This window comes from Mixophyes fleayi, chromosome 2 (genome assembly GCF_038048845.1).
Source record: "Mixophyes fleayi isolate aMixFle1 chromosome 2, aMixFle1.hap1, whole genome shotgun sequence".
Taxonomy (NCBI): domain Eukaryota; kingdom Metazoa; phylum Chordata; class Amphibia; order Anura; family Limnodynastidae; genus Mixophyes; species Mixophyes fleayi.
In genome coordinates, this window is record NC_134403.1 from 226269374 (window position 1) to 226283111 (window position 13738).

The 13738-nt window shown below is 40.5% G+C and overlaps 1 protein-coding gene across 1 annotated transcript in view; it reads left to right on the forward strand.

Moving 5' to 3' along the window:
- Window positions 1–2139: 2139 nt before the first annotated feature.
- The window catches only part of C2H1orf232 (chromosome 2 C1orf232 homolog), a 32113-nt gene continuing 20514 nt past the window's right edge, over window positions 2140–13738 (forward strand). The window contains exons 1-2 of the mRNA XM_075195541.1: window positions 2140–2456; window positions 3501–3581. Coding sequence (XP_075051642.1) covers window positions 2373–2456; window positions 3501–3581 — 165 coding nt within the window. The 5' untranslated portion in view covers window positions 2140–2372. The remainder of the gene's footprint in view (window positions 2457–3500; window positions 3582–13738) is intronic.

Genomic DNA, 13738 nt, shown 5'->3' on the forward strand with positions numbered 1-13738 from the left:
CATTCCTTCTCTCAGACACACAGACTCACACACAGTTTGATTAGCCACTCTTAGGCATACTTACCTACTTTCTTCAGCTCCCTTCCGGGAGCCAGCCAGTGGAGGGGGGCGTGAAGGGGCGGGGTGGCCGAAATCGCGTCATTTCGGCCCCGCCCCCTGTGACGTCATGACGCAAATTGCGTCATTTGACAGCGGGGGCGGGGCCAAACGCCGCGATTCACCGGGAATCGCGGCGTTTGGGATCTAATTCTGCCCACTTCACTAGGAAGTGGGGCACTTCCTAGTGAAGTGGGCAGAATTCGGGAGATTGCCACACTCGCCCGGGAGTCCGGGAGACTCTCACAAAATGCGGGAGTCTCCCGGACATTCCGGGAGAGTTGGCAAGTATGCTCTTAGGTTAGAATATTGTTTAATGATCTGTTCACTTAATGCGGGTGCCCTGTTCTCAATGTAAACTGGTGCCTTTCACATAGGTAAAGTTAAAGTATGTCCTGTTTTTAGGATCAAATATCACTTTTTAAGACACTGAAAAATATCATGTTGCCGACAACTGGTCTATAGGGTTTCACAAAGCTGCATTATCTGTAGCAAAATCTAAGGCCTGTCTAGCTGTGCAGAGAATGAAAACATGAGCATCCTGTCACATTGAGTAGAGTCTCATGGTCACTCCCAAATAAATATGTTTTTTATTTAAAACATTGTTCTGAAAACAGAGGCGCATATTCTGGTTAAAAATAATGAAGCTGGATTCCTTATTACAATCCAAAGGGTATCATGGCACACAGTTACTCCAACAGCTGCACACACCAATGAGGTTCTCATACATATTTTCATTTCATTTTCCACAGGTGTGTTAGCATAATATAAATAAATTGTGCACTTTTGTGTAGGGCAGTAACACTATTTACAGAACACATATTTTACTCCCTGTCTGTGCTACCAGAGCTCAGAATTACCGCACCCCTATAATACAGTTTGAAATGCCATTAACTATTAATTATCAATGACATTAGATATTAGGACAGATCAGAGGTTATCTTGACAATCTTGTGTAATTTTTAAAATATTTCCTAGAGAAAAAAATAATAATAATATATACTTAAAGTGCTTTACAAAAGATCTATCTCTATACTGTTGGTCTCATTGCTGCCCCCCCCCTTGTAGGTCTCATTGCAGCCCCCCCTTGTAGGTCACATTTCAGCCGCCCCCTTATAGCTCTCATTGCAGCCCCCCTATTGGTCTCATTGGAGAACCCCTCTTTAGATCTCATTGCAGCTCCCCATATGTCTAACTGTAGCCCCCCTCTTGGTCTCATTGCCCCTCCCTATAGCCCCCCTTGTATGTCTCATTGTTGCCTCCCCGTAGGTCTCATTTCATCCTCCTCCCCATAGGTCACATTGTAGCCTCCCCCCAATTTTCTATGGCAGCTGAGTGATACTCAACTACCCGGGTATACTGGCTGGCAGTGGTAAGATGAGTCTTATCACTTTGCTAGCCAGTCCTCTATGAATCTGCACATGCGTGATTCGGATTTACCAGTTCACACAGGCACAATGGAACTGGAAGTCCTGAATTGGGCATCAAGTTCCACTTTCCATGAAAAAGAAATTAATGAGAAATAAAAAGTTAAAAAAAATAGTAAAAAACAATAATTATGCTACGTAGAAAAAGTGCTTTATTTAAATAAATGGCAATAGGAGGATTTTGATGGTACTATGGTATTTTAAGTTTTGAACAAAATCGCCCACTGAAAAGCCTAGTAACAGGGCTTTCTATGATATAAGCCAGCTCAGAAATGACAAATACAAAACACATACAAAAATAAGCAAAAAGTAGCAACAGGTACTGATTACTGGCAGAGAATAGATGTTCACAGTCCCATGTTTGTTAGGTATGAGGTTTGCTAACACATAAAATGCATGAGACAGTAGTTTCTGCCTTCATTAATTCAGCCTTTCACATGTCAACTATTAAATTTCTCCTGTATGAAGAGCTTCCTGCAACTTTAATGAGGTCACAAGACCCAGGTGTGCCAGAGCCAATAAGGACTAAGTGCCGTGCACCCGAGATGCTTTGAAAATTGTGAGACGCTATGCATTGCATACCCAAATTAATTTTGCACACCATTAGACACTCTGCTAGGAGAGGCACTACATATTGGTGGTGCATATTCCAAGATTTCTGCTCATTTAGAAAACCTTGTGTGAGTCAGGATCAACTTCAAACCTGGACCTGCTCTACATATTGCAAGTGTCCGTCACAGGGAAGAAAGGTCTGCACTTTAGAAAGTTCTGCAACCCTGAAACGTACATCATCAGAAATTTCAATCCAACAAACGGTTCTTCTTGCTGTCATTTCCTACATCTTGTATCATGAGCCAAAGCTTCTGGAAGATTTATAAAGCAAAAGTTCTGCAGACATTTAATGCAGAGCAAGATGGAGAAACACATGAAGAAGTAAGCATCATATGGATTGAAACAAAGAATATTTGAGGTAGATAGGACTGTGGGGAGAGAAAATGTGTAGAAATAAAATATATATGCAAATACAATTTTGAGTAACGTGAAAGGCGTAAATAGGATGATGGTGACTTGTCTTCTAGAAGAAAAAAGTGTTTACTGGATAACAGTAAGTGGCTTAGACAAATGTAATCTGTTATGGAAGTTTAAAAAGTATTAAAATATTTGTAATATAAAGTACTTGCAATTTCCATTAACATTAAACATAAAATGATGGTGTAAAGCATATTTAAGTGATTTTGTCTTTTCTTTTTTCTAACTCTTTTTCTTTAATGTCTGTGGCATTTTTTGGCTATAATACAACATGTGCTACCTTTGTAGTTTTCAGTAGAGCTCTAAAGAGGTATTTACGAAAGTCAATTTCTGATTTTAGAGACTCTTTACTTGGTATTTTGAAGCACTGCTGTTGTTCCATGGCATTCAAAGAAAGAATGAATGTTCGTGAATGTAAAATAGAAAATTAGATAAAACATTCATGATAGAGATGAATTTTCAGATGGGGAAACTGGAAAAGGGAGTGGCAAAGAGAATTAGACAGCAAAAGAACAACATAATAGATGAGATAATTCCCCCCCCCCCAGTGTAAGTTATATGGATAGAAGTCAATAAGCAGTTTGTGACCACATAAAAGAACAAACCTGTATCCTGAGTGCTTTTATACAGGTTACATAAATCTGAGGGGACTTCTAATATCTGTAATAATTGACAGTAGGGGGTACATTATCCTCATAACATACAACAACAAAAAATAATATAGGCGCTACTGGATATATATTATTCCAAATAAATTAAACCACCACACTTATTATATATCTCTGCAGCTCCCAATGAAGCAATTTGCTGGTAACATTACTTCATAATATACTGTTCTAAGGAACAGTGAAGTGATGACATTAGACCCTACTCTTTATACAGACATTATTTAGAGAAATGTATACATACATTGAAATCACATATTTATTATATTGCAATTTATTACAGAGTGAATCTGCAGAAATTATTGAGGCTGAAAACCTGGATAATGGAGGTGAAGAGTTAAACATGTCACATTTCGCAAGAAAGGTACAGTGTTACTCGGAAATATGTGGAGTCGTGTATTCTAATGTAAATTTAAATTAAATTTGTAAATTAATTATACTTTATATATAGGGCCCAGAATGGCTCCATACATTTTAGTATGTACTTGCAGGAGCATTTAGTGTGCAAGAGTTGTAATCTACAGAGTAGTTTTGTGTTATTGACTTTGTCTGTGTACTGTGGTATATTCAGAAGTGTGTCTATTGTGTGGTTTAGCAAAACAGCTTCTATGCTAATGTGTGCATGCAGGTATGATTTAGAGTATGTCTAAATAAAGCTTAGTGAAAAATACCAGTCACACAGCTTCCCCGAGCTGGTGGATGACCACAGGAGTGCCAATCCAGCATGAGACCGAAGAACTTTTTCATAACCAGAACAGAAAGAAGGTTCAGTTGAGAACAATTGTATAGGACAGTCTTGGTTGCCTGCAGTTGACTGTTTTCACTTTTCTGCAGTGACTGGTTCTTCTTTCATGTCTCCACCTTTAACTGCCTTACAGTAGCCACACATACTTTTCCCAGCACCAGCTACAATAATTAACCTTATGTATCAAATGTTCCCTACATTTCCTAGGTTGTGAGCTTATTTGTCCAGGACTATTTTGATGTTATTTATTTATATCTTGATTTCCTCAATTTACAACACTATGAAAAATGATGGTGGCTTATTAATAAATTATAGTAATAATTGTAACACCCTGGAACTTGGCTTCCTGTGAGTAGAGTACATTTGTGTGGTGTGGGTTCTATTCCTCACCTTTAGTCTCCTAATCAGTGCCTCCACCCAAATCTTGTCTGAAGATTCTGGGTTACGAAAGGCTGGTTGCTTTCACATGGGGTCAATTCGAGAAACCCTTGCTCAAATCAAGTACCTTAAATACACTTGACACACCACACAAAGTATGAAAAGAAAACCACTGCATTGCATTTATTGCCTCAATAAAAAGTCTTAGCAAATTCTGGTACTTGGATAAAAGTAGATAAACTTTGGTAATGGGAGATGCTTCTGACTCTTGCTCTCCGTGTTACCATATAACACAGTCTAGGTTGGTTGTTATGGCTGAATAAGTGTCCCTTAGGACTCTATATCGGTGCACAGTGCAAATGCCACAGGGTGTTGCAGACTCTGATCACTGGACATCCCTGATTAACTGGAAAATCACCTCCCTAATTCAGAGCAGGAATGTGCCCTTTGTCTCTCCACTGCATTCTCTCTGCTCAGTTTCAATATATCTCTGCCCTCAGTCTCTGCTTCAGGTGCTATAGGCTGTCTCACACTTCTTTGGACATTGCAGGCTACTTCTCCCTGGTGGGTTTGCAGTTTAGAGCTTGCTGATTGAGTGCTTGTTCTGGAGGCTGTAGTGGAGAAGCTGTAAAGCAGGTTCAAGTCCCCTTCTACAACCTACATGACTCCCGGTTGCCAGTTCTCTATTTCCTCTGGCAAACAGCAAGGCACACTTGGTGGATGGTTAAAGTCTGGGGTTATTCTGTCCTCAAACTTTCCTTCACCACTGAGCTAGTATTCAAAAGTCTTCACATTTGTGCCTATGATAACTGGTACCTCTTTGGAATCAACCTTGACCTTTGGGTGCACTATAGCTTGTATTTGAAGATCATTGTCCACTCCCGTCACTGTTTTGGGGAAATTGAGGGGGACAGTGATGTAGTCCAGGTAATGTTAACTCCAGTCAATCAAAAACCAATGACTATACTGAACCCACTAAGCCATCTGGACACCACAGCTTTTGAACAATGGGTTCTTGTGTTAACGCTCCCCTAGGTAGCTGGTTCCTGTGGCTTCTCCACTTCTCCCGGGGTCATTTCTCCACAATCTTGTGGAAAAGGCTTCTCCAGCCGATAGACATACTCTGACAATTTCTCCCTCTGCTCTGGATAGGTGGTTCTCATCTGGTGGACCAGATCCATCTTATCCTCTGCAGATCCATATGTACACTACATGGACAAAAATATTTGGACACCCAAACATCACATCCACATGTACTTGTTGAAAATTTTATTCCAAAACCATGGGTATTAATATGCAGTTGGCCTCCCTTTTGTTGCTATAACAGCCTCCACTCTTCTGGTAAGGCATTCCACTAGATTTTAGAACATGACTGTGGGAATTTTCATCCATTCAGCCACAAGAGCATTAGTGAGGTTGAGCTTGCAATCGGTGTTGCAGTTCATCCCAAAAATATGATATAGGGTTGAGGTCAGGGTTCTGTGCAGACCAGTCAAGTTCTTCCACACCAACTCTGGAAATCATTTTTTGATGGACCTCGCTTTGTGCATGAAGTCATTGTCATGCTGAATCATGAAAGGGTCTTTCCCAAACTGTGGCATGGGGTTCGGTTCATCTAGTGGCTTGGATTATCTCCATGGTGGTACTCCTTAAACTCTCAACTCTCCTCTGAAGCTTCCCTGGTTCTGGGCAATGCCACTCTTCCAAGTACTTGAGCGCAATGTCTCTCCACACTTTATACTCTTCTTCCCCGACTTGGGTGGGCTTGATACCTGAGAATACCTGTAGACCTTTTAGCCTCCCTCATGTTGGGTCTTATTAAGTTGGCCTATCAACTTCTTCATTGCTGCCAGGAACAATTTGCTTGGATATTCAGTAGTCTTCAGTTTTTTTGTGTAGTGTAGCATAATAATAATAATTCGAGATGTGAGTTGACATAAGGCTTTTTTTTAGCTCTTAAAAGAGCTTTTGCTGTAGATGTGCATCGTTTGAAGATTTTGCTTATGTCTTGTTTGCTTTTAAATCTACAAATGTTACTGCTATATTTTTATATTATTACAAGTTTCCTGACAGGAAACCTTTTAATAAAGTACCTTTGGTTGCAATGAATTTTTAAGTGAATAATAACAGCTCATTCATCAGATCATTCATTGTTTTTCAACTTCACTGTTGCACTTATGTTATTTTACCTTTTCATTGGCACCTCACTTTTTTGGCTTTCATTGGGTCATCTTGCAAAATGATAATGCTTTCAACTCCATTATCAATATACAGCTGCATTACAAAACTGTAGCTTCAGAAAAAATCATATGAACTCATTTCTGCAGTGAGTATAAGGACAATTAAATCAAACTGATTATGAGGTCCAGTTGCAAGGGGATGCGGATGGGAATGTATTTCTGGGAGTGTGTTTGAATTTTACTACCATGACAATCCTTCAAAGGACACACCCATGCTTTCATATCTTACCAAGTAGTGCTCAGCACATTCGTTTTTATCCAGCAGTGACACACAAGCTGCTATTTGATACATTTGTGGAACTACATGATCCAGTGGGCCATGGCTGCAAGACCATGCTGGTGCTTGTAGTTCCAGAAGCATCAACATGCACTGACAGATAATGGCTTGCTGGGGCATTTACCTCCACAATAGCTGGAACTGCTGGAGTTATCCTTTTGTATTCAGCACAAATCTCTTTCTCTCTAGGAAGGAGCCCCGCTATTTTAATTTTTGGCACAGACTACCCCCTCCCCCTTTCTGCTTCCCAGAGGCTCCAGACATGGAGCTGAACAGGCTGGGACTGGCTCCACCATGACAGAGACCTTTGCTGTGGTGGCATTAGTCCAGTCTGTTCTAGGCTGGTGCTGATTATTTCTTTAGCAGGTGTACCCCATGCTCATTGTCCTCCTACTTTAGTGGGAACCAAATGCAGACTATAGTGCTGGTTATTCATTTGGGGGAGGAACATGCCTTTTTAATATTTTAACAGTGGCAATATACACAAGTTAGTTGATGATCATGTTTGACTTATCTTTGCTCTGACTGCAACTTCACTCTCTGGTCACATCTAGATGCTGGATTTTAAGTTACGCATGTAAATGCACACATAAAAACAGAAATGTTCAGATGCATTTTTGCATCTATGTTTGGCTTGCATTTTTACATTTAACTCTAAATGAGCCCCTATTTGTGCCGTGCATTCAGTAACATGTGTTTTCTAATACATTACTGTCAATTTTCTAGTATTTTCATTGTGCCACTAAAATTATTAATTAGCCCAATTATCAATGTCTATGTAAACTGATGGTGTGTCACACTACACGTGCATCTCATATTTACCACTTACTTATTAGTAGAGATGCTCACTGACCCTCGTGTTTTGGTTTTGGATCTGGATAAGCTTCGGGTTTTGGTTCTGCCAAAACCACCCTTGCGTCTTTTGGTTTTGCTTTTGTTTAGCTATTTTTTACTAAATTTACTTTTTTGGGGTAAAATCACATAATTTCATTATTATTTTGTACCTACATTATTATTAACCTCACTAACACAAGTTTCCACTGATTTCCATTCAATTTTAGGAGAGGTAGTATGTACAATTGATAAAGCTAAGCAGTTCATCCACAAGGAGTGCCACTTTTGTGGCTGAAGTGCAAGTCCAACATGGCCCTCCCTAAACAAGCTAACAATGGGCTTGTTAAAGTAATGGCAGAAACACACATCAGTGCCAGGAAAGAGTAATGGTGCAAGTTGAAATTGTCCTTGGGCCCTCCCACCCACCCATATGTTGGATCTTACAAAGGACATGCACACTTTAACAAACCAAGCACTTCAGCGACAAGGGCTGCCACTTTTGTGGCTCAAGTGCTTGGTTTGTTTGGGCCCCCACTAAACCAGCTATCAATGCCCTAAAGGCATGTTAGACCAACAGTGCTGTGAAGTGAATTCCACACTGTCAAGATGATGTCGTAATCATCTTCAGCATCATCCTCACCCTCATCAGTGTGTACATCATCATCATAGATTAATTAATCTCCGCTGGAATCCGCCATTAGAGATGGGTCAGTACTTGGATTTATTTGCCGGTAAAAGGCCTTCCTCGTGGGAGATGTAGTTCATTTTGATGAACATCATCTTTTCCACATTTTTAGGAAGTAACCTCCTACATCGATCACTGACAAGGTTCCCGGCTGTGCTGAAAACTCTTTCTGCGTACATACTGGAGGGTGGGCAGCTTGGGTATTGCAAAGCAAGTTTGTACATGGATTTCCAAATGGCTTGTTTTTCCTCCCAGTATGGAAAGGGACTGACATTTTGATATCAATTAACTCTTGAAAATAATCCTCCACCATCCTATGCATGTTAATAGTAGGATTGGATGGAGTTATGGCCGAGGTCACACTTTTTTGGCAAAATCTTTCAAACCAGACCAGATGTCAAACTGTTGTGGTCTGCCACCTGTGTCATCCTTGCCTCTCTTTGGAAAGTGCATTTTTTTATGAGCAGCAGCTGCCTGAGAAACTGAAGGGGGAGACGTCAAGCCAAGGCACAGTTCAGCGGTCAACTTGCTGACCAAGAGCTCCTTGCAACTTTTCAGATCTCGGTCATTTGGAAGCAAAGAATCGATGAAGGTCTTAAACCTAGGATCAAGCACTGTGGCCAAAACATAGTGATCCGACTTCAAGATTTTAATAACTCTTGGATCATTGCAAAGCGAATTAAGTACTTGATCTACAAGGCCAACATTGCCTTTCTTTCATCTCCTCCTTCAGTTTCTCAAGCTGCTTTCCCAATAGTCGAATTAAGGGAATGACTTGGCTCAAGCTAGCAGAGTCTGAACTCACTTCACATGTCACAACTTCAAATGGTTTCAGCACCTTGCACAGCACAGAAAGGATTCTCCACAGTGCAAGACTGAAATACATTCCCCCTCCTTTCCCAATGTCATGGCTTGTGCAATACGCTTGTATGGCTTTGCGCTGTTCCTCCATCCTCTGAAGCATGTACTGGGTGGAATTCCACCTTGTTAACACCTTGCTTAAGTTAGTGGCAGGGCAAAATTAATTGTTCTTGGAGCTGCTGCAATCTCCTACATGCTGTGGCAGACTGCCTGAAATGTCCCGAAATTTTACTGGCCACCGAAAGCATCTCCTGCACCTCATGGTTATTTTTCAAGAAGCTCTGCACCACCAAGTTTATTGTGTGAGCAAAACAGGGAATGTGATGGAATTCACCCAGCTGTAATGCTCGCACAATATTGTTGGCATTATCAGAAATAACATGTCTTGGGGAGAGTCCAAGTGGTATAAGCCATGTATCAATGACATCCCTTAGTTTTCATAACAAATTATCAGTTGTATGCCTGTTAGTGAAGCCGGTGATACAAAGAGTAGCCTGCCTGTGACAAATGTTACGTAGTGATGTGTATGCTGCTGCTGTTCCTGCTTGTGAAGGCGAATGACCAACCCAGTGGGCTGTCACAGTCATATAATCTTTGGTTTGGCCACTTCCACTTGTCCACATATCTGTGGTTAAGTGTACAGTGGGTAGAATGGCATTTTTGAGCCCAGTTAGTACATTTTTCCGAACATTCTGGTACAGTTAAGGGAATAGCTTTTATTGAAAAATGGTGTCACGATGGAATTTTGTAACGGGGACATCAATTAACTGTGAAAAACCAGCTGCGTTTATAGTGGATATTGGACGCAGATCTAACACTAGCATAGTCGCCATGGCGACTGTGATCCGCTTTGCGACTGGGTGACTGCTGACATACTTGCTTCCTCTAGCAATAGATTGTTTCACAGTTAATTGTTGTAAAGTACTAGTGCTCTTCTTGGGCTGCTTATGGGAGGAAGATTCACCCGCTGCAGCAACAGCAGCAGCAGTGGGACTAACGCTCAAGAATTCTTCAGATGAATCAATTATAGTGCAGGAGTCATCGAGCCTTACCAAGTTGGATGCAGGGCTAACTCCGATCGCTACTGAGGATATTGATGAGGATGGTGTTGTGGGTGTAGATTCAGAGCTGGATTAAGGTTCTGGGGGGCCCGGGGCACTTAAGACAGGGGGGCCCCCTATTGTGTAATATGGTCTTCATTTTGGACAAATAAACAGGCAATGCTGTGTGCACTACTGTTAGTTGCACGCAGCTCAGCCATCACAGCATAACAGTGTGAAGTAGGACATACCTCCCAACTGTCCTTGTAGTCAGATCAAATCCTGACTAAGTGAGACAGTCACCCACATTCTGGACTGTCCCACCAGATTGAGGACAGTTGGAAGATGGTCCTGCTCTCTCATACCTGTTCTGCTCACTTTCACCACCTGTGGCTGCTGGTGTCTTGAGCTCAGTTGCTGCTTGTGTAAATTCTGGGATGTCGGGGCCCTATTTTGAAAAAAAAAAGTTAAAAAGGTACTTAATCTTTTGGAGTCCCCAAACAGTCCTGTTAATAGATCAATAGCACCCCCTTTAATAATTAGGCCTCCCTCCCTGCAACCAGCCCCAAACTTGAAATTAAATAAAATTAATAATATTCACATTTAATAATAGAACTATTTTCCCCAAGCAGCCCCGACATTAAATGAATAGTGCACACATTTAATAAATAAACTTATTTCCCTCCCAACTAAACAGCCTGGCAATAAATTAAATAGCATTTACGTTTAATATAACCATTTCCCACAACTATCACCAGCATTAAATAATTCATATTTACAATTACAATTAATAAATAGCCCTCCTCCCCAAAATCAGTCCCATATTCAATTAATAGCCCCAAACCATCTCATCTTAAATTAATAGGGCCCAATATTAAATTAAATTGCCCCACCATCACCCCACAAATAAAATAGCACTCATTAAATAATTAGCCCCCACCTGCACTCCACCATTAAATAGCCTACCTCCCACACTATATTAAGAACCCCCCTTCCCTTACATATATTAACATACTTTCATAATTTCTGAACCCACTCTATGAATTGGTGACATCTTAGCGAGCTTCAGTGCACCTCATTATTTCTTTCGTTTTCTCTCTGTTTTTCAATATATTAACATACTGCCCACACACACACAATATATATACATCACACACACACACACACACACACACACACTATATATACACCACACACACACTATGTATACATCACACACACTATATATACACACATCACACACACACACACACACTATATATACACATCACACACACACTATATATACAACACACACACTATATATACATCACACACACTATATATACACAACACACACACACACACACACACACACACACACACACACACACTATATATACACATCACACACACACACACACACTATATATACACATCACACACACACACTATATATACACATCACACACACACTATACATACACATCACACACACACACTATATATACACATCACACACACACACTATATATACACATCACACACACACACTATATATACACATCACACACACACTATATATACACATCACACACACACTATATATACATCACACACACACACTATATATACATCACACACACACACACTATATATACATCACACACACACTATATATATATATATATATATATACACATCACACACACACACTATATATACACATCACATACACTATATATACATCACACACACACACACACACTATATATACATTGCCCACACACACTATATATACATTGCCCACACACACTATATATACATTGCCCACACACTATATATATATATATATATATATATATATATATATATATATATATATATACATTGAACTGTTGTCTTATTACTACTTCCCCACTGAACTTGGGTTAATTTCCCTAGTAACACACCATTGTGCGCCGTATCCTTATTTGACTTTATATAATTCTGGATTTACCTACCAATTACAAGGAAGGCTGCCTCTATATGTGGAAGAGGTGCTTTTGTGGACTATCTATTTATTTACTTCATACATTACTGTTGTGAGCGCCAGTGTTTATTACGTATTTTGTTTTATTTATATATATATATATATATCACAGTTGACTGGGAGCTAAAGTCTTCCATTATCCATAAGATAAATTTGCACAGGTAATGGCTTGCATGTTTAAACCATCTGTTTTCAATGTAGGGATGTTTCCCTGGTACTGGGTTTTATATGTAAATTAATGTCTGCATATAGATTTTAGCTTGTTATGTATATCATATCAGTAGTACCTTTAATAAAACAGGTGTTGGGTAAAAAATTATTAATAATTACTATATTACATGACAGTTGCACAGCAACATTATAATACCTATTTATACAGGCTAGTAACTTAAGAAAATCACACACACTATATTTATATACTTTACTCATCCTCACAAACACATTCCCCCTAGATCTTAACTTACCTTATGCCTGACAGGCAGGGCAGCTCTTCTCTGCTCCTCCTCACACTGTCATCTACACGGCAGCTACATAAGCCCAGAAGACAAAAAAAAAAAAAAGCAAAAGCATGCTTGTGCTGATAGTGCCGACAGAGCAGGAGCACTTAAACTCGGAACCCTGTGCTGCCCCCTGTAATCCGACATTTGGGGGCAGCAAAAGAGCCACACCTGGTCCGGGGGGCCCCCTGAGAGAAGGGGGCCCGGGGCACGTGCCCCCCCCTTAATCCGGCCCTGTGTCGATTGCAGGCGTTGGGATGTAGGTAAGAGAAGGGTCCTAGCTGATGATGGACTGCTGTTTGTTATTTTTTAGGCATAACTTTCAGCTTGTCCCAACAGCTTGCCATGAACTCGCGTTAAATGGTGTAACATGGATGAGGTTCCAAGATGGTTAAGGTCCCTCCCTCGACTGACTGTGGCTTTACATACACTACAAATGGCTATACAACTGTTGTCAGGATTTGGGTAGAAATAATTCCACACATAAGAAGTAGCTTTTTTGGTCCTATTTCCATGCATGACAATGGCCTTCTTGTCACGTGCCAGAACTGCAGGACTTACACAAACAACCTCATCCTCATCAACATCCTCATTAGCGCCCTCGTCTGCTACACAAATATCCCCCTCATCCTCTTACAATTCCAAAGTGGCATACTCAATTGGTGTATCACCGGCTACACTCGGGCTGTTTAGGCACACATCAGCAGAAATGCTGAAAGGGCCCTTCTTTATGGTCACAATTACACATACGACTCGTGGATGGACTCTCCCCAGGGATTGGTGTCATTTCTGATCCTGAGCATACATTTCTAATGCCTTACTGTTTAATTCCAGCTCGGCTTTCACTCGTAACAGTAGTTGTGCACCACTTTTGGACTCCGAAATACTTGGTCTTGCTTGGTCACGAGTTACCTTACAAGAAGAAGCCTCAGTAACACTGTGTGTGTAGAATG